The sequence below is a fragment of the Diabrotica virgifera genome, chromosome 4, assembly GCF_917563875.1.
Source record: "Diabrotica virgifera virgifera chromosome 4, PGI_DIABVI_V3a".
Lineage (NCBI taxonomy): Eukaryota > Metazoa > Arthropoda > Insecta > Coleoptera > Chrysomelidae > Diabrotica > Diabrotica virgifera.
Genome location: NC_065446.1, coordinates 138,315,912 through 138,339,517, shown reverse-complemented (window position 1 = coordinate 138,339,517; position 23,606 = coordinate 138,315,912). Strand labels below are relative to the sequence as shown.

At 32.6% G+C, this 23,606-nt stretch overlaps 1 protein-coding gene across 2 annotated transcripts in view; it reads left to right on the top strand.

The window, feature by feature from the left end:
• Window positions 1-2,240: 2,240 nt before the first annotated feature.
• The window catches only part of LOC114339673 (uncharacterized), a 35,558-nt gene continuing 14,192 nt past the window's right edge, over window positions 2,241-23,606 (top strand). Inside the window, exons 1-2 of one of the 2 annotated variants that reach the window (XM_028290341.2) lie at window positions 2,241-2,529; window positions 8,574-8,806. In XM_028290341.2, coding sequence (XP_028146142.1) covers window positions 2,490-2,529; window positions 8,574-8,806 — 273 coding nt within the window. In that variant the 5' untranslated portion in view covers window positions 2,241-2,489. Of the gene's footprint in view, window positions 2,530-7,318; window positions 7,483-8,573; window positions 8,807-23,606 lie in introns of those variants that run through there. The other variant, XM_028290340.2, reaches the window with a different exon arrangement.

Below are 23,606 nucleotides of genomic sequence, written 5' to 3'. Positions count from 1 at the left end.
TTCTGAAGCTGCGTCTGGTTAATTTCTTAGGAGGTAGATTACCAGCTATCCCTCCATCTTTTAGGTGGTCTTCCGCGGGGTCTTGAACCGGTCGGGTTGTTTTCTGGGGCAATTTTTGGGAGTCTATTCTCATCCATTCGTCTTACATGCTTGTACCACATCCTGTTGCGCTGCCTTCCCCATCTTACAATATCTTGAATTTTGCATTGCTCTCTAATAGCTGTATTTCTCACTCTGTCTCTTCTTATTTTCCCCACTGTTGTTCTTAGGGTTTTCATTTCGGCAACTCTTAGCATCTGTTTCGTTTTGTTGGTGTCTTCGCGCACTTCTATGCCATATGTCATGATCGGTCGGACGCAAGTCTTATAGATTCTAATTTTACTATCTGTGCGCATATACGGATTTGACCAGACTATCTCCCGCAGACATCTTGACAATGCAGATGCTTTGTTGATCTGACTCCTCAGGTCCTTTACTGACAAAAGCAATTGAAAGAAATCTTAGATGTTTTGAGAGAGAAATCCTCAGAAGAATTTTTGGACCTGATTATAAACTGAATACTAATCAATACTGAATGAGAACAAATACCGAGGTCAAACAGGTTTACGAGTATAGGTTAGTAACGTAGTCCAAGGGATTGAATCCTAACGTATTACCTTACGTCAAGATGGGCTGACCATATCCATAAACCCAGTTAATCTCGAAGAAAACCTCGATAGGAAGCCTTTAGGATGTTCACGAATGTGACGGGGAGAGAATATATAACCAGATTTAAGAATAATGGGGCTACCCACTGAGACAACTATGATGGCCAATGCGTCATTCACTTCCCTCTTGAACCGACGAGACGATTTTTATCAGCACCTATCGTCTGGCAACTTTTTCATTATGTTCGGGATGACGTTGGAAAAAAATATTACAATAGAAAAATAGGTGAAAAGGCATATGTAATTACATTTACAGTGCATAAAATGCGTCTAAAATTCAAGCAATTTTTAAGACAATATCCAATTTTATGACATCATTTAATAAGTATATCAAGGACCAGATTTTGTTACTTGAGATTTTTTGGGGTCGCTCAATAGGAATACGCTATTAGAACCCACGCCCAGAGTACCTGGTGCCCAGTGTTACTGCTAAGAAGTTTCGAGGGTTATCGGCTTTAATTGATGCAAACAGAGTGCTTGGGGGGTTTTCGGGGTTGCTGAGTACGATTATGACGTAGAACATAGATACGAAGAAAAAAATATATAATAACTAATATCGTTTGTTCCCAAAAACTAGCAACTTCGCATTTTACAATTAAGAATTTGAAGATTTTAGGGAATATTTTACATTATCAATTATTTATGGACGCATTTAGATTTATCACATCATTTATTAATTGTCATCTTCGTCGGAAAATTCCTTTTTTTCAAGATCGGTTTAGTATACTCTAATTTTATCGTATTATTATTGGGCATATAGACATCATTATTCGTCAACTTGGACACCAGATATTCCAGACACATTGACCTGCGTCATATTCGTGGTCAGCAACCCCAAAAACGCACGAGTACCTACTCTGTTTGCATCAAATTAGTATTGAAGAGTCTCGAAATTCCAGAAGATAACATGGATAGCAGTCAACTTGGGCACTAGGTACTCCGAGGGTCATTTTTGATGTCATATTCGTGTTCATCAACCCCAAAAACTACCGAGTAATTTGTTTTACCCCGAAACTCCAGAAGAAGATGTACCTTAGCAGTAGACATATGCACCAGGAGCTCCTGGTCTCTCGGTTTTGATGGCGTATTCGTGTTCAGAGGCTTCAAAAACTCCCGAGTAACAAAATCTGGCCCTATATAACATTTTTTCATGGATGCCTTTTCTGCACTATATGACTTTTCCTGACGTCATTCCGAACACAATGCAAAAAGTTGCAAAAGGCGATGTATTGAAAAATCAATTTATTCCAGTTTTTTGTTCTAAATGCCTTTAACATAAAGCAGTTTAGTATTATTTCTCATTATCCGTTAAAAAGTATGTTGCAAAGAAAATTTGTGGCCATTGAGGTAAGATGGCAATGGAAACAAAAAGCAAACAAATTCCAAAAAGATTGACGGAAAATAAAGTTTACAAGAATTTAGAAAATATAACAATTGATTTCGTTGTAAATTACATAAAACATTCATGACCACTCCCTGGTACCAACTTATCAGTAAATTTCGTAATGATTTTGTAGTTCATCTCAAATCTACACTTGTTTACGTGTTGACATAACTATAACCTTTCATGTAACCTTCAATATCTTTCATTATAGAAAAATATTGTTTCCTAAAACTTATGCACTTCGTCTTAAACATTTTATCTATGTCAAAGATATTTTGTCAAAAAATTAACCATTTTTTGAGACAGATTCACGAAATTTAGATAGCAGGAACTATATAATGAGTAAATTTACAACTCATATTTGTGTAATTGGTATTTGCAAAAGTTAGACTGACAAAATGAACAAATTTCTGGTTAACTTCGGTTTGTTTGTTCTTGGTGAGTACTTACTTTAAAAGTTGTAACATTTGTTAGCCATTAATCACTATAATATAGCCGTCTTCTGATACCGATGTCTGTCATAGGCCTTATAGCGGCTTTATATTATATTCTATTAACCACATTACCAATGTTATTATGTTTTATTACGCCATATTGTATTGTTTATACGAATATTTTTGTTGATCTCGTTGTTTTGATTTCTTACTTCTGTTTCAACAGTGCCATAGCCTTTCTATGCATAAATATTTAAACTTCATATGTTGCTGGATATTTGATATTCACCTCGAGTTTACATAGTTTTATATACACTGACCGGCACAAAAAACGGCCACCCCACAAAATGCGTCATTTTTGATGTCTCGAATTTACTAAACCAGTTGTCCGATTTAAGTTATTTTTTTAATATGTTATAGCCTTATTCTTTAGCAATATCGATGTAATAATATTGTTACCAGACCGGTAAATTATCATTGTATACCAGGTGTACCAATCAAACTGTGTTTTTTTTTCAAAGTTCACCAACCCTGTGGAATATTCTAGCGTTTATAAAATACTGAAATTAAAACCCAACTACAGCCTCAGGTTTTCTTAACATTCTGTTTTTTGATTCATTCGCTTATGTTGGATAATAAAAAGTTAGGTACTTTAACAACTAGCCATGTTCTTCATCAATACAGGGTGTTTCTAAATAAGTTCGACATACTTTAGAGGTAATTCTGCATGAAAAAATAATGACCGTTTGCTCTATAGACATATGTCCGCAAATGCTTCGTTTCCTAGATAAGGGATGTTGAATTTCTTACAAACTGACGATTTGTTTATTGCTATAAAAACCGGTCAAGATATGCAAATGAAATTTGGTAGGCTCTAAGAGGTTATTTATTATTGCGCATTAATTTTTGACATACGATTAAGAATTTTATATTCACGATTGGCGTGCATGCGGGTAATATTACCCGTATGCGCGCCAATGGAAAATATAAAATTCTTAATTGCATGTTAAAAAATGTGCAACAACTGTATCTTAAAACCAACCAAGTTTCATCTGCATATTTCAACTGGTTTTAGAGCAATACATAAATCGTCCGTTTGTAAGAAAAAATTTCCCGTACCTATCTCGAAAACAAAGCATTTACGGACATATATTTATAAAGCAAACGGTCATTACCTTTCATTCAGAATTATCCCTTAAAGTTTGTCGCACTTATTTAGAAACACCCAGTATTGATGAAGAACATGGCTAGTTGTTAAAGTATACCTAAGTTTTTTATTATCCAACATAAGCCAATGAATCAAAAAACAGAATGTCAAGGACACCTGAAGCTATAGTTGGGTTTTAATTTCAGTATTTTATGAATGCTAGAATGTTCCACAGGGTGTGATGAACTTTAATAAAAAAAAACACAGTTTGATCGGTACACCCGGTATACAACGATAATTTACCTGTCTAGCAAACAATATAGTCTAAGAGCTAGAGCCGAAAAATCATCGTCATAAGTAATATGGAGTTTGGCATGTGAAATATGTCCATTGTATATTGACAATTATGACCCCTTTCAGGCTGACACCTCAGTGGATACAGGAAGTAGCAATAAGGGATGAAAGGGGAAAGTTAGTGTAGTCTTAGAAGGTTTTCACCTCCTATTTTGTTAAACCTCCATCGATTTGCATGAAAATTGGTGACTAGTTAGAGCATACCCCAAGAAATAAAAATGATTTGGTGCCAACTTGCACTTTTACCCTGGAGGTGGATACCATCCCTTCGCCGGGGTGAAAACTATTTTATTAAAAATAACCCCACAAATCGATAGAGAGACAAATTATAAGTAAAATTGCTTATATCAGTTACTAAAATAAATCAATACTTTTTGAGTTATTAAAGATCAAAGTTTTGTCTGTTTAAGAGCACATGCGTGAAGTTACGGATGATAAAAAGAACATATTAATTAATTGTATGTTACTAAAATATTATTTTTATATTATTTCGGTATTATAAATTTAGCAAGCAAAAGTGTATTCGAATATGTCAAATGTACCCATTATTGGACACCCCCAGTTTCTGGATATATTCAGTTTATATTGATAGAAAAAATTCAATTAAATATCGAAATACATAATATAAAAATAATATTTTACTAACATATAATTAATTAATATGTTCTTTTTATCATCCGTAACTTTACGCATATGCTCTTAAATAGACAAATATTTGATCTTTAATAACTCAAAAAGTATTGATTTATTATAATAACATGATTTAACAAATTTTACTTAAAATTTGTCCCTCTATCGATTTGTGGGGTTATTTTTAATAAAATTGTTTTCACCCGCGGGAAGGGGTGGTATTCACCACCAGGGTAAAAGTGCAAGTTGGCACCAAATCAGTTTTATTTCTTGAGGTATGCTCTAACTAGTCACCAATTTTCATGCAAATCGATGGAGGTTTAACAAATTAGGAGGTGAAAACCTTTAATGACTGCACTAACTTTCCCCTTTCATCCCTTATTGCTACTTTCTGTATCCACTGAGGTGTCAGCCTGAAAGGGGTCATAATTGTCAATATACAATGGACACATTTCACAGGACAAACTCCATATTACTTATGACGATGATTTTTCGGCTCTAGCTCTCCGTCTAATATTATTACAGCGATATTGTTAAGAATAAGGCTGAGAAAGGCTTGTTAAGAATAACATATTCAAAAAATTACTTAAATCGGACAACTGGTTTAGAAAATTCGGGACATCAAAAATGATCCATTTTGTGGGGTGGCCGTTTTCTGTGCCGGTCAGTGTAGTAGTAATAGTATTCACCTCGAGTCTTATAAGTGTCTTTGATGTTGTCATACTTTTATGTGAGGTTAAATTGATGTAGGAGTCGCAGGTTTTCCTCGTTTTTGGCAACCAATGCCGAGTCAGTTGCATAGTACAAGATTGTACCTTTCACACATTCTTTATTATCTTATCCCTCTGCTTCTTCTGCTCAAAGTATCCACGATGTAATTATTTGAGTCCACTGCCCGTCATTCATTCTTACCACATTGCCTGACCAATTCCACTTTAGCGAAGCTGTGCGCTCTAGGATGTCTCTGCCTCATATCCTTCTAGGTCAAACCCTCAACAGGTGTATGTTTTCAAAAAAATTTATAGTGTGCCACAAAAATTGATAGATCACATGGCATTATTAGAGCTTCGTCTTACAAGTCATAAAGGCCTCATAGAAGAATATTTGGTGAAATACAACATAGTAGATTTTTTTCTAAATTAGATGTAGGGCTAAGTCTCTCATCTGTTTTCTGTTATAACAATTGTGTTGCCTGCATATCCCTCTAGTAGGCAAGACCGCCTAAAGGAGGTCTAATTTCTAGCTATTTTTCAGCAGTTTTTCAGCTATTTCAGCTATTTTTAGGCATGTAGCATGCAAACCTTTGATCGTATACTACTGAGTCTACTTGTACCTATTTGGTTAACGATAATTGATTGGCTCTTTTAAGTCAAAAGATATCAAGCTTTGAATTTTTCCATTGAAAATAAAATTGGCCTGCTAGTTAAAAACCTCTCCATTAATAGTTTCACTCGCTCTACGATCGGCCAAATATTGCCGTAAGCTAGAATCAGTGTAAAAATTAAGAGAAGAAGAAAGAATACAGCCAGCAAAAGTTGCTGTATTTAAAAATAGATTTATTCCAGTTTTTTTATTCTAAATGCCTTCAACATAAAGCATATTAAAAAAAACAGTAAAATCCTGTATAAAAGGTATATTTAAAAACCCTCAAAAGGGCCACATCAAAATCACATAACTAGTTTTCGACTGGTTTACCAGTCATCATCAGTGCTTACGTGCAATGTACATGCTAACCACCAAGATAGTATTTAACAAAAATATTAGGGTCAAAGCCCAGTAAAAAAAGTCCGTCAAGGAAACGTTGGTTTAAAAAGCTACATAAAGTATGGATGTTTAAAATATTTAGCTAATCTGCCCCAGGTAACATCTGAGATGTGGATTTGACTTGTTTACATGCTGAATGTATGACGGCAAGTCTCATTCAACATGTAAACAAGTCAAATCCACATCTCAGATGTTACCTGGGGCAGATTAGCCAAATATTTTAAACATCCATACTTTATGTAGCTTTTTAAACCAATGTTTCCTTGACGGACTTCTTTTACTGGGCTTTGACCCTAATATTTTTGTTAAATACTATCTTGGTGGTTAGCATGTACATTGCACGTAAGCACTGATGATGACTGGTAAACCAGTCGAAAACTAGTAATGTGATTTTGATGTGGCCCTTTTGAGGGTTTTTAAATATACATTTTATACAGGATTTTACTGTTTTTTTGTATTACATGGTATACAGCCAACCATAGGAAAACTTTTTCCTTATGAATTTTTATATAACATATTATTTCTCATTGCTTGTTAAAAAGTTTGTTGCAAAGAATTCGTATTATCTGCGATCATTGAGCTTAGATTACAATATAAAAAAATCAAACAAATTTTAAGAAAATAGACGGAAAATTAAGTTTACAAGAATTTAGAAAATATAACAATTGATTTCGTTTTAAATTATATAAAATATTCATGACCACTCTCTGGTAGGTATCAACTTATCAGCAAATTTCGTATGCGTAATTATTTTGTAGTTCATCTCAAATCTACATTTGTGTACGTGTTGATATAACTATAACCTTTCATATAACCCTCAATGTCCTCCATAATCGAAAAATATTGTTTCCTAAAAGTTATGCACTTTATCTTAAATATTTTATCTATGTCAAAGATATTTTGTCAACAAATTAACCTTTTTTAAGACAGGTTCACGAAATTTAGATAGCAGGGACTATATAAAGAGTAAATTTAAAACTCATATTTGTGTAATTGGTTTTTGAAAAAGATAGACTGACAAAATGAACAAATTTCTAGTTAACTTCGGTTTATTTGTTCTTGGTGAGTACTTACTTTAAAAGTTGTATTATTTATTAGTCATTAATCACTATAATATAGCCGTCTTCTTCCTAAGGTACCAGTGTATGTCATGATAGGCCTTATAGCGGGTTTTTATATTCTGTATTAACCTCAATGCCAATGTTTTTATTACTCCATATTTTATTTATTATACAAATATTTTTGTTGATCTCGTTGTTTTGTTTTCTTACTGCTATTTCAATATTGCCATAATCTAACAGTTCTAGGCATAAGTATTTTAAACTTCATCTGTTGTTGGATATTTGATACATTCACCTGCAGTTTACATCTTATAGGTGTCGACTTCTACAGTTGATTCTTCAAGGCAAGATTGAGAGCAAAAGAGGCCCTGGGCGTAGACGTATATCCTGGCTGGACAATCTTAGGAAGTGTACCGGTCGAAAGTCAACTGATCTGTTTCGATGTGCTGCGAATAGAATAAGAGGGGTCAATGTGGTCGCCAATATCTCTAGAAGATAGGCACATTTAGAAGAAAAAGGTGCCATTAATGTTGTAGTTGATGTTGTTATACTTTGATGTGAGGTTAAATTGATGTAGGAGTCATTGTAGGTCTTCCTCGTTTTTAGCAATCAATGCCGTGTCAGTTGCATAACACAAGATTTTAACTTTTACACATTCTTAATTTACTCATCCTTCTGCTTCTACTGCTCAAAGTCTCCATACTGTAATTATTTGGGTACATCGTCATTCATTATGACCTGCCCAATTCGACTTTAGTCAAGATATGCGCTCTAGGACGTCTCTGTCTCATATCCTTCTAGGTCAAACAAGCAACAGGTGCGTATTTAAAAAAAAAATTAATAGTGTGTAACATAATTTATTAAATTTAGCCAAGTACTTTCGGCAATAGCACATGCCATCATTAAAGCTTCGTCTTACAGGTTATAAATGCCTCATAGAAGAGTAATCGTTGAAATGCAACGAATTAAAATATTCGAAAAAATAGATGCAGGGCTAAGCCTCTGATCTAGGGTGAAAACCCTTTCAAATATTAAAAATTTTCACATCCTATGTTTGTTAATAAATATTTATAAAATATTATCTTCTTACAGCTGCAAGCTGTGTAGTTTGCGCTCCAAACGATGGTGGAAGAACTAAAGGAGTGATCGAGGAAGCAGATATTCAAATCGGTGAATTGGTCAAACCATACATTGGCGAACGTAGAGTGGTATCGAAAGCACTGCAAAAGTATCTTAAAGAATCCGATTATCAAGTAATAAAAGACCTTACTCGTGAATTCGACAGACACAAGGACAAATGCGCAGATATTGAAAAGAAAATGAATGTAAGTAATTCTTTGTTCGTTGTTCGTGAAAAGTACAAATAACTGTTATAAGAAATACTTTATTAGGCATTCTTAAAAAGTAACTAAATAATTCGTATTTATATTCTCCTTCTTCTTATAGACTTGACTCTGTCTGTTTTTTCAATGTGCCTCTAGTAAGATTCCGTTCCATCGTTTTCGTGGTTTTCCTACTGATGGTCTTCCTATTAGGAAACCGTTTCTCGCTGTCCTTACTACTCTATTTGTTGTCATTCAGCTTATGTGGTGATTTCATTCTATTGTTCTGTTTCTTACCCAGTTATTAATGTTGTTCACCTTGCATCTCTGTCGTATATCTGTATGTACTTCTAGCTCTGTCCCATAGACCCTTACCATCGATTTTTCGAAGGGTCTTCATCTCCGCTGTTTCAAGCAATATTTTTGTCCTCTAAATGTCATGTCGTGTATCTGCCGTATATGTCATTATTGGTCTGATGACTGCTTTGTAAATTCTGCCTTTCATTTTTTTTTCAGATATTTTTATTTCTCCATATTGTGTCATTCAGGCAACCTGCGGCTCTATTTGCTCTATTCACTTGATCTTCCACTTCTGTTTCGAGCCTTCCGTAGCTAGATAGTGTGATGCCTAGATATTTGAACTCCATTTTTTGTTCTATTTTACGAAGAATGGGGAAAGAAGAGAGGTGATGTATACCATTAAAAGGAGAAAGTTAAAATATCTCGGACACATAATGAGAAACGGCAATAAGTACAGATTACTGAAGGTAATCCTTCAAGGTATAGTATTCGGAAAGCGAGGAATTGGGAGAAGAAGAATATCATGGTTAAAGAACCTGAGGAAATGGTTCTCCACAACAACAACTAATCTATTTAAAGCATCAGTTAATAAAATATTTATAGCCAGAATGATCGCCCAATATCCGAAACGAATAGGTACTAAAACAAGAAGACTTGTTCTATTATCTGATCCTCCAGCTCCAATTTATATATGTACCTAAAGTTAGCGAACCACTTCTCCCAAATTTTATGGCAAGCACAATGAGAATTTGCCGCTTTTTACCGTTAATTAGTTGTGGAAAAATTAATTTTGCCGCTTTTTTTATCTTTTTTTTTATATTCTATATTTCGCTAACTTCATGTGAAGTTAGCGAATCACAACAGCAAAAAATGTTGCAATTAAAATCGAGTTGGTGCTGAATTTTCCGTTTTTTTGCCGATCATTAGTTGTGGAAAAATTAATTTTGCCGCTTTTTTATTTTTTTTTAATATTCTATGTTTCGCTAACTTCATATTATGAAGTTAGAGAATCACAACAGCATAAAATGTTGCAAATTCAAATCGAGTTGGTGCTGAATTTGCCGTTTTTTCCACCTCATTCCTTGTGGAAAAATTAATTTTGCCGCTTTTGTATTTTTTTTAATATTCGCTTTTTCGCTAACTTCATATGAAGTTAGCGAATCACAGCAGCCTAAAATGTTTCAAATTCAAATCGAATTAATGCTGAGTTTGCCGCTCATTAGTTGTGGAAAAATTAAATTTGCCGCTTTTTTATTTTTTTTTAATATTAGGTGTTTCGCTAATTTCATATAGGGTGGGGAATTAGTGTGAAGAAGTCCAATTACTCGTTTAACGTAAGAGATACAAAAAAAAAATTATTTAGTTAAAAGTTGGTGCCCAGGCACGACCATAATTTAAAAATATTTTCTAATATACAGGGCTATCCGTATTTACAGGGAGACACAAACATATGTTTTTTTACATTTTTGGATTCTCCTGTACGTCTTCTTTCCTAAAATATAGGCTTTTGTAGTAATATGCGAAGTAGTTTGAAAGATAATTACGTTTTTTGTCAATTTCGTAGCAAAATTCACACCCTGTAGAATTGTAGTAATTTGACATAAAAATTTCTATTTATGTTGAAAAGATTTTTAATATAGCCTACTATTGTTAAACATTATTAATATAGAGAAACGTTTAGTTTTAGTAAACAGATTTGGTCAAAAGTAGGAATGAGTATTTTTTGAGTTTTCTTAAATGGATTTTGATATAGTATTTTAGTATTGTAATGAAATGATATTTTATCGTACTTTTTTATTTCTTGAGCAGTCCTTATACCTAAGTGCTTTAATTTGTGAGTTATTCGTGATTCTTTAAGCCAAATAGCCAACAAAAAAAAGTACGTGAAATTTTATTAGGTCACCATGAAAATATTCAATCAAAATAATTTTTCGAAAAAAAAACATAATAATCTAGACTGCTCGATACTTTATTAATTTTTGAACTAATAAATTTATTAATTGGAAGAGATATCAAAATACCTACGTGCAGGTTTGTTGGCGCGTAAAATATAAATCAAAACATAATATTCGCTAACTTCGTATGACTCACGCCAATCGGATTCTTCTCTGTACTTCAATTGTTTGGTTCTCTTGAACCTAACAATCTTTGATATGTTATCCTAAATACAATAAGAATAACGACAACAAAATAAATAACGAAATAAAAAGGGCTATTAAAATAGCAAAAGAATATTGGTTAAGCTCGAAATATACAGAGATAGAGTCAATACAACAAGAAGATGATTCGTTTAACCCCCATAAAAAATCAAAGTAGCTGCAGGCTTATATAAACACAAGAACACTGGATTTTTGACAGATAATCAGGGAAACATAGTATTGTAAATAAAACAAAAAAGGGATATTTGGACTAAATACATGGAAAAAAACTTTTCAAGATATACGAAGTAACACTGGCATCACAACAAACACCAATTGCGAATCTGGACCTCCATTTACAGTCGCAGAAGTAAAGTATGCCATCAAAATACCAAAGATGGTAAAGCAGTAGGCCCTGATAATTTTCATTCCGAGTTCTTAAAACTTATGGACTACGACGCGACGGCATAAAATATATTTAACAATATATGACACAGGCATAATTCCCCAAAAATGGCTAGAATCAACTTTTATAAATCTTCCAAAAAAAACCCAATGCAAGAAAGTGCGAAGACTATAGAATTATAAGCCTTATGAGCCATTTACTTAACACATTTCTAAAGGTCATTCACAAAAGAATATATGCAAAGTGCGAGGAATAAGCATGTCAGGAGGCCCTTTCTGCTGTACAAGTGCTTTTCAGAGATGTAGGGATGTAAATTGTGATATATATGTATGCTTTATAGATAACTAGAAAGTATTTGACAGAGGAAAACATGACAAATTAATAACGCTAATGCAAAGAATTGGAATTGACAACAAAGATCTGAGAATTATCACAAACATTTATAACAATCACACGGCCAAAATCAAAATAGAAGACCAGTTAACTGATAAAATTACAATAGAACGAGGAGTACCACAGGTCTGTATTTTATCTGCATTACTGTTCAATATTTACTATGAATGGGTATTTAAGAAAGCTTTAGACAGTTGTGCGAAAGGAGTATTAATAAACCGTAAATGGTTGAATAACATTAGATATGCAGATGAGACCATAGTTTTTGCCGATAATCTGAATGATTTACAGATATTAACAAATCATATAACAGAAGTCAGCAACAGATACGGACTAGCTCTTAATATAAAGAAGACCAAATTTATGACAATTAGTAAAAAACCAATATGTACTAAACGCTCAACTTACAATCAACCAACAGAATATGGAAAGAGTTGAGCAATATACATATCTGGGCACGAATTTAAATGTCCAATGCGACCACTCAACAGAAATTAAACAACGAATAATAAAAGCAGAGGCAGCATACGTTAGAATGAGACCCATTTTTAACAGTCAAGACATATATCATTTAAAAAAATACCGTCTGTTGAAATGCTACATATTCACAGTTTTGATCTACGGACTGGAAGCGTGGACCCTAACTGTTGCATCTATGAATGGACTCGAAGTTTATTAGCCGCTAATTAGCGGCAAAAAAGCGACAAACTCAGCACCAAGTCGATTTGAACTTGAGACATTATTCGCTGTTGTGATTCGCTAAGTCCATATGCAGTAAGCGAATATTATAATATGTATTTGTTTTGGTTTATATTTTAGCCAACAATCCTGCACGTAGGTATTTTGATATCTCTTCTAATTAATAAATTTATTACTTCAAAAATTGATAAATAACAAGCAGTCTAGATTATTATGTTTTCTTTTTCGAAAAATTATTTTAATTAAATCTTTTCACGGTCACCTAATAAAATTTCACGTACTTATTTTTTGTTGCAATAAATAATGTTTGGCTTAAAGAATCACGAATAACTCACAAATTAAAGCACTTAGGTATAGGGAATGTTCAATAAATAAAAAAGTACCATAAAAATCATTTCACCACAATACTAAAATACTATACTAAAATCCATTTAAGGAAACTCAAAAAATACTCATTCCTACTTCTGACCAACCCTGTATACTAAAACTAAACGTCTCTTTATATTAATAATATTTAACAATAGTAGACCATATTAAAAATCGTTTGAACATAAATAGAAATGTTTATGTCAAATTACTACATTTCTACAGGGTGTGAATATTGCTACGAAATTAAAAAAAAAAGTAAATATCTTTTAAACTACTTCATACATTACTACAAAAGCCTATATTTTAGGAAAGAAGACGTAAAGGAGAATCCAAAAATGTAAAAATATACAGGGTGCTCTATTTAAAAAAACATAAGTTAGTGTCACCCTGTCAATACGGATAGCCGTGTATATTTTAAAAATTTTTTAAATTATGGTCCTGTCTGGGTGACAACTTTTACCTAATAACTTTTTTCGTATCTTTTACGATAAACGAGTAATTTACTTCTTCGCACTAATTCCCAAACCTTCATGAAATTAGCGAAACACCTAATATTAAAAAAATAAAAAAGCGGCAAAATAAATTTTTCCACAACTAATGAGCGGCAAAAAGCGGAAAATTCAGCACCAACTCGATTTGAATTTGAAACATTTTATGCTGTTGTGATTCGCTAACTTCATATGAAGTTAGTGAAACATCGAATATTAAAAAAATAAAAAAGCGGCAAAATTAATTTTTTCACGAAAAGTAAGCGGCAAAAAAGCAGAAAATTCAGCACCAACTCGATTTGAATTTGAAATATTTTTTGCTGTTGTGATTAGCTAACTTCTGTGAAGTTAGCGAAACATCGAATATTAAAAAAATGAAAAAGCGTCAAAATTAATTTTTCCATAATTAATTAACGGCAAAAAACCGTTAAATTCAGCACCAACTCTATTTGAATTTGAAACGCTATTCGCTGTTGTGATTCGCTAACTCCATATGAAGTTAGCGAATATTATATGCTTTGGTTTATATGTATTTTACGCGCCAACAATCTTGGACGTAAGTATTGTGATATCTCTTGCAATTAATAAATTAATTTATTTAAAAATTAATAAAGTAACAAATAGTCTAGATTATGTATTATGTTTTTTTAACGAAAAATTATTTTGATTGAATATTTTCACGGTCACCTAATAAAATTTCACGTACTTAATTTTTGTTGCAATAAATAATGTTTGGCTTAAAGAATCACCAATAACACAAATTAATGCACTTAGGTATAGAGAATGCTTAAGGAATAAAAAAGTACCATAAAATATCATTTCACTACAATACTAAAATACTATACTAAAATCCATTTAAGGAAACTCAAAAAATACTCATTCCTACTTTTGACCAACCCTGTATACTAAAACTAAACATTTCTCTATATTAATAATGTTTAACAATAGTAGACAATATTAAAAATTATTTCAACATAAATATAATTTTTTATGTCAAATTACTACAATTCTACAGGGTGTGAATTTTGCTACGAAATTAACAAAAAACGTAATTAACTTTTAAACTACTTCGTATATTACGACAAAAGCCTATATTTTAGGAAAGAAGACGTACAGGAAAATCCAAAAATGTAAAAATATACAGGGTGTTCTATTTAAAAAACATATGTTTGTATCACCCTGTCAATACGGATAGCCATACATATTTGAAAATATTTTTAAATTATGGTCTTATCTGGGCACCAACTTTAACTATGTAAATAATTTTTTTCGTGTCTCTTACGATAAACGAGTAATTGGACTTATTCACACTAATTCCCCACCCTTTATGAAATTAGTGAAACACATAATATTAAAAAAAATAAAAAAGCGGCCGATTTTAATTTTTCCACAACTAATGAGCGGCAAAAAGGCGACAAATTCAGCACCAGCTCGATTTGAATTTGAAACATTTTATGCTGTTGTGATTCGCTAACTTCATATAAAGTTAGCGAAATATCGAATAGTAAAAAAATAAAAAAGCGGCAAAATTAATTTTTTCAAAACTAATGAGCGGCAAAAAAGCGGCAAATTCAGCACCAGCTCGATTTGAATTTGAAACATTGTTTGCTCTTGTAATTCGCTAACTTTATTATGAAGTTAGCGAAACATCGAATATTAAAAAAAAATAAAAAAGCGGCAAAATTAATTTTTCTAAAACTAATTAACGGCAAAAAAGCTGCAAATTCCCATTGTGCTTGCCATAATATTTGCGAGAAGTGATTCGCTAACTTTATAGACGGAGAGCTAGAGGCGAGAAATCATCGTCATAAGTAATATGGAGTTTGGCATGTGAAATGTGTCTATTGTTTATTGATAACTATGACCCCTTTCAGGCTGACACCTCAGTGGATACAGGAAGTAGCAATAAGGGATGAAAGGGGAAAGTTGGTGCAGTCATTAAATGTTTTCACCTTCTATTTTGTTAAACCTCCATCGATTTGCATGAAAATTGGTGAGTAGTTAGAGCATAACTCAAGAAACAAAACTGATATGGTGCCAACGTGAGCTTTTACCCTGGGGGTGGATGCCACCCCTTCTCGTGGGTGAAATTATTTTATTAAAAATAACCTCACTAATCGATAGAGGGACAAATTTTAAACAAAATTTGTTACTTCTAATTTTTAAAATAAATCAATACGTTTTGAGTTATTAAAGATCAAAGTTTTGAATTTTTCGTGAAATAAATGAATGATGTAAAGCGGTTTTCCGTGAATAATTCAAAAACTGTAAGTTTTATCAAAATAGTTGTAATTACAAAAATTGAAGATAATAAAAAATAAAAGAGATTTATTATTCTAAAAACCTTTGAGAATTAATAAAAAGTGAGTTGTAGGTGATGGAATGTATATTTTTTTTCGGCTAGTACCCAAATCTAAGTATTCAAGCTCAAATAACGGGAAAATGGTGCATTTTATAAAATATATTTACTGAACACTTGTCAAAGTACTCAAGAATACCTATCAAGTGAGCTCCAGATGAAGTTTATAACATCAAAGCTAAGCAAGTGATGATGAAAATAAGAGAACCCTTTCGAGTTTTTAGAAAAAAGAGAAAATTAAAACATACGCTATTTATATTATTATTTTGAAATTTGTTAACAGAATAATTTTTAAAGGAATTTCGGGAATGAAGTTAGGATTATAATTTATTATCAAGTTCGTTTTATTACAAGTTAAATATAACAAGTTAAAAATGCGAGCATTATTATAACGAAAACTTTGTTTTTTATGTATTTAAATTCCTAATATGGAAAATTGCTATTATGAAAAGTTGTTTAGAATTAAAAATTATGTTTAATGTGCAATTATATCCTACTATTTAAATATTGTGAGCTATAAAGGCACTTTACTGAGCGAATTTCTTGAGCGAAATTCATATTTTTTACACATCGACTAAAATCGATACAATTTTATATAATCTTATGTTTATGATTGCATCTTGGATTTTAGACCGTGCAGATCTTTTTATGAAGAATAATTTTTGTTCGTAAAATTAATAATAAAAGAGTTATAAATGAAAATGATGATTGGTAGGTATCTCTAATTTGAGAAAAAATTAAATATTTTCTTTTTATTAGAAGAATGTAGATACTTACTTACTTTCCGTGTCCGGAACACCAACAACTTTAAATTCTGTATTTCCAATGGTTGGCCACATAGATGGCCCTGTCATTTGCTATAATTAAGTCTTGTTCTGTGCAGGTCTCTCTCATCTCTGTGCATGATAGTAGATGCCGGCTGGTCTGAACCGCGCCACAGTCGCAGGTATCGTCCTCCTGGTATCCCCATTTTTTCAGGTTACTAGCACAACGTGAAACGCCGGTTCTTAGTCTGTTTAGCGCTTTCCAAGTCGGATACGGTAAATTGTGTCCAGCAGCCATTTCCTCCGAGGGAGGAAAATGTGTCGCAGTAGTTGACGCTTGCCATAGGTGTATTCGGCGCGTCTCTGGCGCTTCGGGGATGGATCTTGATGTTTTCAGGAAGCTTTTCCGAGATCTTAGTCTGCTTGGCTGAGTTTGGTGGTCATATAAGGGGTGTCTTCGGTCCGTCTCCTGCTTTTCCGTTCTACCTCTGACGTGACCTTTCTCCTGATTGGTGGTGGAGCAATTCCAGCAATGGGGTATACCTCTTCGATAGGTGTCGGTTTCAGGCAACCCGATATTATACGGACCGTTTCATTTAGAGCCACGTCGACGTTCTTTGCGTGAGCAGAGTTTGCCCATACTGGTGCTCCAAACTCCGCGGCCGAAAAACATAATGCCAAGGCAGAAGTGCGGAGAGTGTGTGGTTGTGCTCCCCATTTTGTATTAGTTAGCTTGCGGATGATATTATTTCTGGCACTTACTTTCTTCTTAACATCTTGACAGTGGTATCGGTAAGACAGAGTTCTATCCAGACGGACGCCAAGGTATTTTGGGGTCTTGTTGTGTTCCAGCATCTGACCACGCCATTCCACCTCCAGCGACCTTCGGGCATGCTTGTTTCTCAGGTGGAAAGCACATACCTGGGTTTTTGTGGGATTGGGTTTCAGATGGTTTTTATCATAGTATAGAGCTAAGTCTCCCAGGGCATCTGTCAGCTTCACTTCGACTTCATTGAAGGTTCTTCCCTGAGCTGCCACCGCTGTATCATCAGCGTAAATAAATTGCCTTGTTTGTTGGTGTATGGGTTGGTCGTTGGTGTATATGTTGTATAGAAACGGCGCGAGGACAGAATGTAGATAATAGTTACATTATTATAATAATTATTAATTATTTAATTATAATAACAACTATTGCATATATTAGAACACAGTTTTTAATTCCAAACAATTTTTCGTAGTAACAATAATTTACAACAGTGTGAAAAAAAGGTACTTTAATCTTGAGCGAAATTCATATTTTTTAAAATATTTCCTATAATATAGATAAAATTTGCTATCTGATGATTGAATCGTAGGTTTTAGACGATGCAGAACTTTTTATGAATTATAACTTTAATTCGTAAAATTAAAAATAAAAAAGTGTCCAGTAATATATGTGTCCAACTTAAGTAGACACACTGTATATTATACAATATAATATATATAATACATAAATCATTGGGTAGACAGTACCAAAAATTTGTAACCTGCCATTTAACATTACTTACATTAAAATTAATAAGTAATATTTATTTATTTGATATTTCAATTCTTTTACAGTTTACTTATATGAAGTAATATATTTTTGAAATAATATGAAATTTTCATTAACATTTTTACGTACAGTGTCTCCATTGTAGAATTATCTCACTATCTAAAATTGCTAAAAAATCATAAATTGCTGTCCCTAGATGCAACTTGTCTTTGAGGTCGGTTATCTCGAAGATGGTTTGAGATATCGAAATGCCGTTTTCAGATTTGGATTCAGGAGACAAAAAAAACATTGACATCGGTACATAAGCTCCAGATATTGCAGGGGTGGCAACGAACGAACGGACTTTGCGAATTTATAAACGAAATCAAAATTTTCGTTGAAAATACTATTTATTCTTCATTTTCGCTGTCACATTCACTAAAATCGCTATCATAATTATTTTCATCACTTTCGCTATTATGAATGTCATCATCAGCTTGCTCATCATCCATCTCATCGTCTGTTTTATTCTCAAAAATAATATCTCTAACAATCTCTGGCATTTGAGGCCATTCAAACGATTTGAATATATATGTGTTATTTTCAGCAAGTTCCCAACCATTTTGTTCAATAACCAGATCTGTTGGATTTTTTTTATAGGCGTTCAACCAAATACTTGTAATGTATCGTGCTCGTAAAAGATGTTGATATATTATTTCGATATTTAATTTAATTTTTTCTATCGATAGAAGCTTAGTGGCGGTTCTAGCCAGGGGCAGGGGAGCTGCTGCCCCCCTTCAGTTTTTACAGTACTTTTGTACTATAATTTTCGTTAAAAAGGCACGTTATCTTGTTTATTCACCGGTTGTGTTCCCTTGCCCCCCACTTTTTTTGGTCTAGAACCGCCCCTGTATAAACTGAATATGTACAAAAACTGAGGGTGTCCAATAATGGGCACATTTGACATAATATTCAAATACATTTTTGCTACATTTTATATAAATGTCTTAAAACAATTTTAAAAACTTATATAAATAATATAATAATTAAGCTCCAAATTTTTGGAGCCTATGGTTGTAGCATAATGTTTAATGGTATCAACTTTTCCGGGAGCTCATTTGATACATATTTCTAAGTACTTTGACAAGTGTTCAGTAAATATATTTTATAAAATGCACCGTTTTCTCGTTATTTGAGCTTGAATACATAGATTTGGGTACTAGCCGAAAAAAAAAAATATACATTCCATCACCTATAACTCACTTTTTATTAATTCTCAAAGGTTTTTAGAATAAGAAATCTCTTTTATTTTTTATTATCTTCAATTTTGGTAATCATAACTATTTTGATAAAACTTTGTGTTATTTACTTTGAATTATTTACGAAAAACCGCTTTACATCATGCATTTATTTCACGAAAAATTCAAATCTTTGATCTTTAATAACTCAAAAAGTGTTGATTTATTTTAATAATTAGAGGTAATAAATTTTGCTTAAAATTTGTCCCTCTATCGATTAGTGGGGTTATTTTTAATAAAATAGTTTTCACCTCTGAGAAGGGGTGGCATCCACCCCCAGGGTAAAAGGGCACGTTGGCACAATATCAGTTTTGTTTCTTGAGTTATGCTCTAACTACTCACCAATTTTCATGCAAATCGATGGAGGTTTAACAAAATAGAAGGTGAAAACATTTAATGACTGCACCAACTTTTCCCTTTCATCCCTTATTGCTACTTCCTGTACTTATGACGATGATTTCTCGCCTCTAGCTCAGACTATTATGTATGTTACAGTTCAAGTTGATTATCCAGTTGGAGTTGACTTTTCCTAGTTCGAGTCGACTCAAACGGCTGGTTTTAGTAAAAGTTGATTATAAATATAAAATGAAGATTTTTATTCAACATTTTCTAGTAAAAGTACACTCCAAATAGTTAAAGTATACTCTTCCCAATGCCATTTAGTAAAAGTTGATTCACACAAACAACCGATTCTAGAAATCAAATGTTACTGTATATTATGTTCAAATCGTGATATTTATAGGCCAGGCTGTATCGTCGCCCCCGTTAGGTAAATTATTCCAGTTCGATTTTTTTGCACAAACTTACTCAAAAGAGGTCCTTATAACGAATCCACAGGGTGTCAGGTGGTACCGTAATCAAAAAATAATTAAACAAATTTTTTTTAACAAATTCACAAAAAAAATTCACTTCGGACATTTTTTTTACATCATTTGGGTCATTTGGAGCAAAAGAGGTCTTTCGTGATTGTTCTGTAAAATTTATTGTTGTCGAGTTATACGCGATTTAAAATTTGAAAAATGCGAAAATGACCATTTTCAAGGCTTAATAACTCAGTTAAAAATTATTATTATGAAATTGTATTACTAAGCTGTTATTTTTAATTATTAACAATGAGCGCTAGGAGAGTATTGAGGCGGCTGTCAATGTGAGTGCGACTGAGATGCACCATTAGTGAAGCAGATATGTGAAACAATTGTGCATTTAATGATAAAAGCATATAATTTGGCCCACATATTATACACATATAAACGTTCAAATTTAGATGGGAGGCCATCTCAGATTTTGCCTTTCACAAAAATGGCGTGGATTCAAAATGGCGTCTACACATATGTGACTAATAGCACGATAACTTTTGAACTAGACTTCAGATTTTAACCAAATTTGGTATATAGGTTCTGTTTTTGATGTATAAGATCGAGGTCTTGAACCAGAAGAATCGGTTTACCAGAAGTTGTGTTTTCCTGGTTTTTATATAAAAATATGCTGTTTTTTTTTTCAATTCTTTCACCTTGTATTAAGTTAATACCGCCATTGAAAAGAGCGTAAAAATATTTTTTAGGAAATATTTTTAACTTTTTAGTTGTGTTAATTACCATTTAATAAATGAAAAACGTATCTTCACATGTACCTATATGCGGCAGATTCGTGCAAATATAAGAATTATTGTGCATTAAATGGTAGAAGCATATAATTTGGACCACATATAGTACACCTATAAAGGTTCAAATTTAGATACGAGGCCATCTCAGTTTTTGTTCCTTTTACAAAAATGGCGGGCATTCAAAATGGCGACTATACATATGTGACTAATAGCACGATAACTTTTGAACGAGACGTCAGATTTGAACCAAATTGGGTATATAGGTTGTTTTCTTGATGAATAATATCGAGGCCTTGAAACGGAAGAATCGGTTTAAAAGAATTTGTGTTTTTACTGTTTTTTATGTAAAAATATGTTGTTTCTTTTTCAATTCTTTCACCCTGTATATATAAATTTTTCAAAAAAGTAATACCGCCATTGAAAAGAGCGTAAATATATTTTTTAGGAAATATTTTTATATTTTCAGCTGTGTTAATTACCATTTAATAAATGCATAACGAATGTCCGCATGCACCTATGGGCGGCAGATTCATTTTGAATGCCCGCCATTTTTGTAAAAGACTAAATCTGAGATGGCCTCATATCTAAATTTGAATCTTTTTATGTGTAGTATGTGTGGTCCAAATTATATGCTTCTACCATTAAATGCACAATAATTCTTATATTATCTTTAATCTTATATTATTATTTGCACGAATCTGCCGCACATAGGTACCTGCATGTGAAGATATGTTATGCATTTATTAAATGGTAATTAATAAAAATAAAGAGTTCAAAATATTTCCTAAAAAATATTCTTACGTTCTTTTCAACGCAGGTATTACCTTTTTAAAAAATTAGCATATACAGGGTGAAAGAATTGAAAGAGAAACAACATATATTTACATAAAAAAAACAGTAAAAACACAAATTCTGGTATACCGATTCTTCCGGTTCAACACCTCGATATTATTCATCAAAGAAGAACCTATATATCAAATTTGGTTGAAATCTGTTATCTCGTTCAAAAGTTATTGTGCTATTAGTCACATATGTATAGTCGCCATTTTGAATGCCCGCCATTTTTTTAAAAGGAACAAAAACTGAGATGGCCTCGTATCTAAATTTGAACCTCTATATGTGTAGTATATGTGGTCCAAATTATATGCTTCTACCATTAAGTGCACAATAATTCTTATAATATTTGCACGAATCTGACGCATATAGGTACATGTGAAGATACGTTTTGCATTTATTAAATGGTAATTAACATAACTAAAAAGTTCAAAATATTTCCTAAAAAATATTTTTACGCTCTTTTTAATGGCCGTATTAACTTTTTGAAAAATTAATACATACAGGGTGAAAGAATTGAAAAAAAAACAACATATTTTTACATATAAACCAGGAAAAACACAACTTCTGGTAAACCTATTCTTCCGATTCAAGACCTCGATCTTACACATCAAAAATTCTTATAATATTTTCACGAATCTGCCGCACTACATTGGACGGTCGGAATGGAGGATCTTACTCGCAATCACATTGACGGCCGCCTCAATACCCTTTTAGCGCTCATTGTTGATAATTAAAAATAACAGCTTAGTAATAAAATAATGAAAAAAATTTCTTCAGGATCTTGTAAGGGGGGCTTAAAACTTTGATTAGGTGACTTTCTGACTTTCATAATAAGAGTTTTTAATCGAGTTATTAAGCCTTAAAATGGTCATTTCGCATTGTTCAAATTTTAAATCGCGTATAACTCGAAAAGTATCAATTTTAGAGAAAAATCACAAGATACCTTTTTTGCTACGAATGACCAAAATAATCTGAAAAAATTTGTCCGGAGTGAAATACTTAGTTATTTATAAAACAGTTCGTGAAGTAAGCTTTTTGCGCACGCACGCGATGTTTAGAGCATGAGCGGGTCCGATTGCTATACATCGCCTAAGTGCGCAAAAAGTACTTCACGCACAGTTTCATACGATATTTTATCTACCAAAAAACAAATAAAAAAACTGCAACTCTTCGTCACTGGAATACTTTAACAATTTTTTAGAACTTTGACATTTAAAAATTCAAACTTCTGTCAAACCACAAAACTGTCAAAACTTTTTTTGTAATTTATTGCTCACATGTCATCACCATGACAAGGCAAAAGTTAAGGATATTAGATTATATGAAAGTGTGCTAAAAAACAGTGAGAAAAAGTAAATCCCATTTAAAATACATTATTACTTTAGCACACTTTAAACCCTGCATGCACTGCTATCTATATTTATAATTTTCACACAATAAAGACCTATACATAATATGTATGAGGTAGCGTAGATAAGAATTATTTTTGTGAATTTGGTTAACAAAAATTGGTTAAACAATTTTTCGACTGTGGTACCGCCTGACACTGTGTATTTGTTATAAGGATGTATTTGTTTTAGTAAGTTTGTGCAAAAAAATCGAATCAGAATAATTTACCTAACGGGGGCGACGTTAC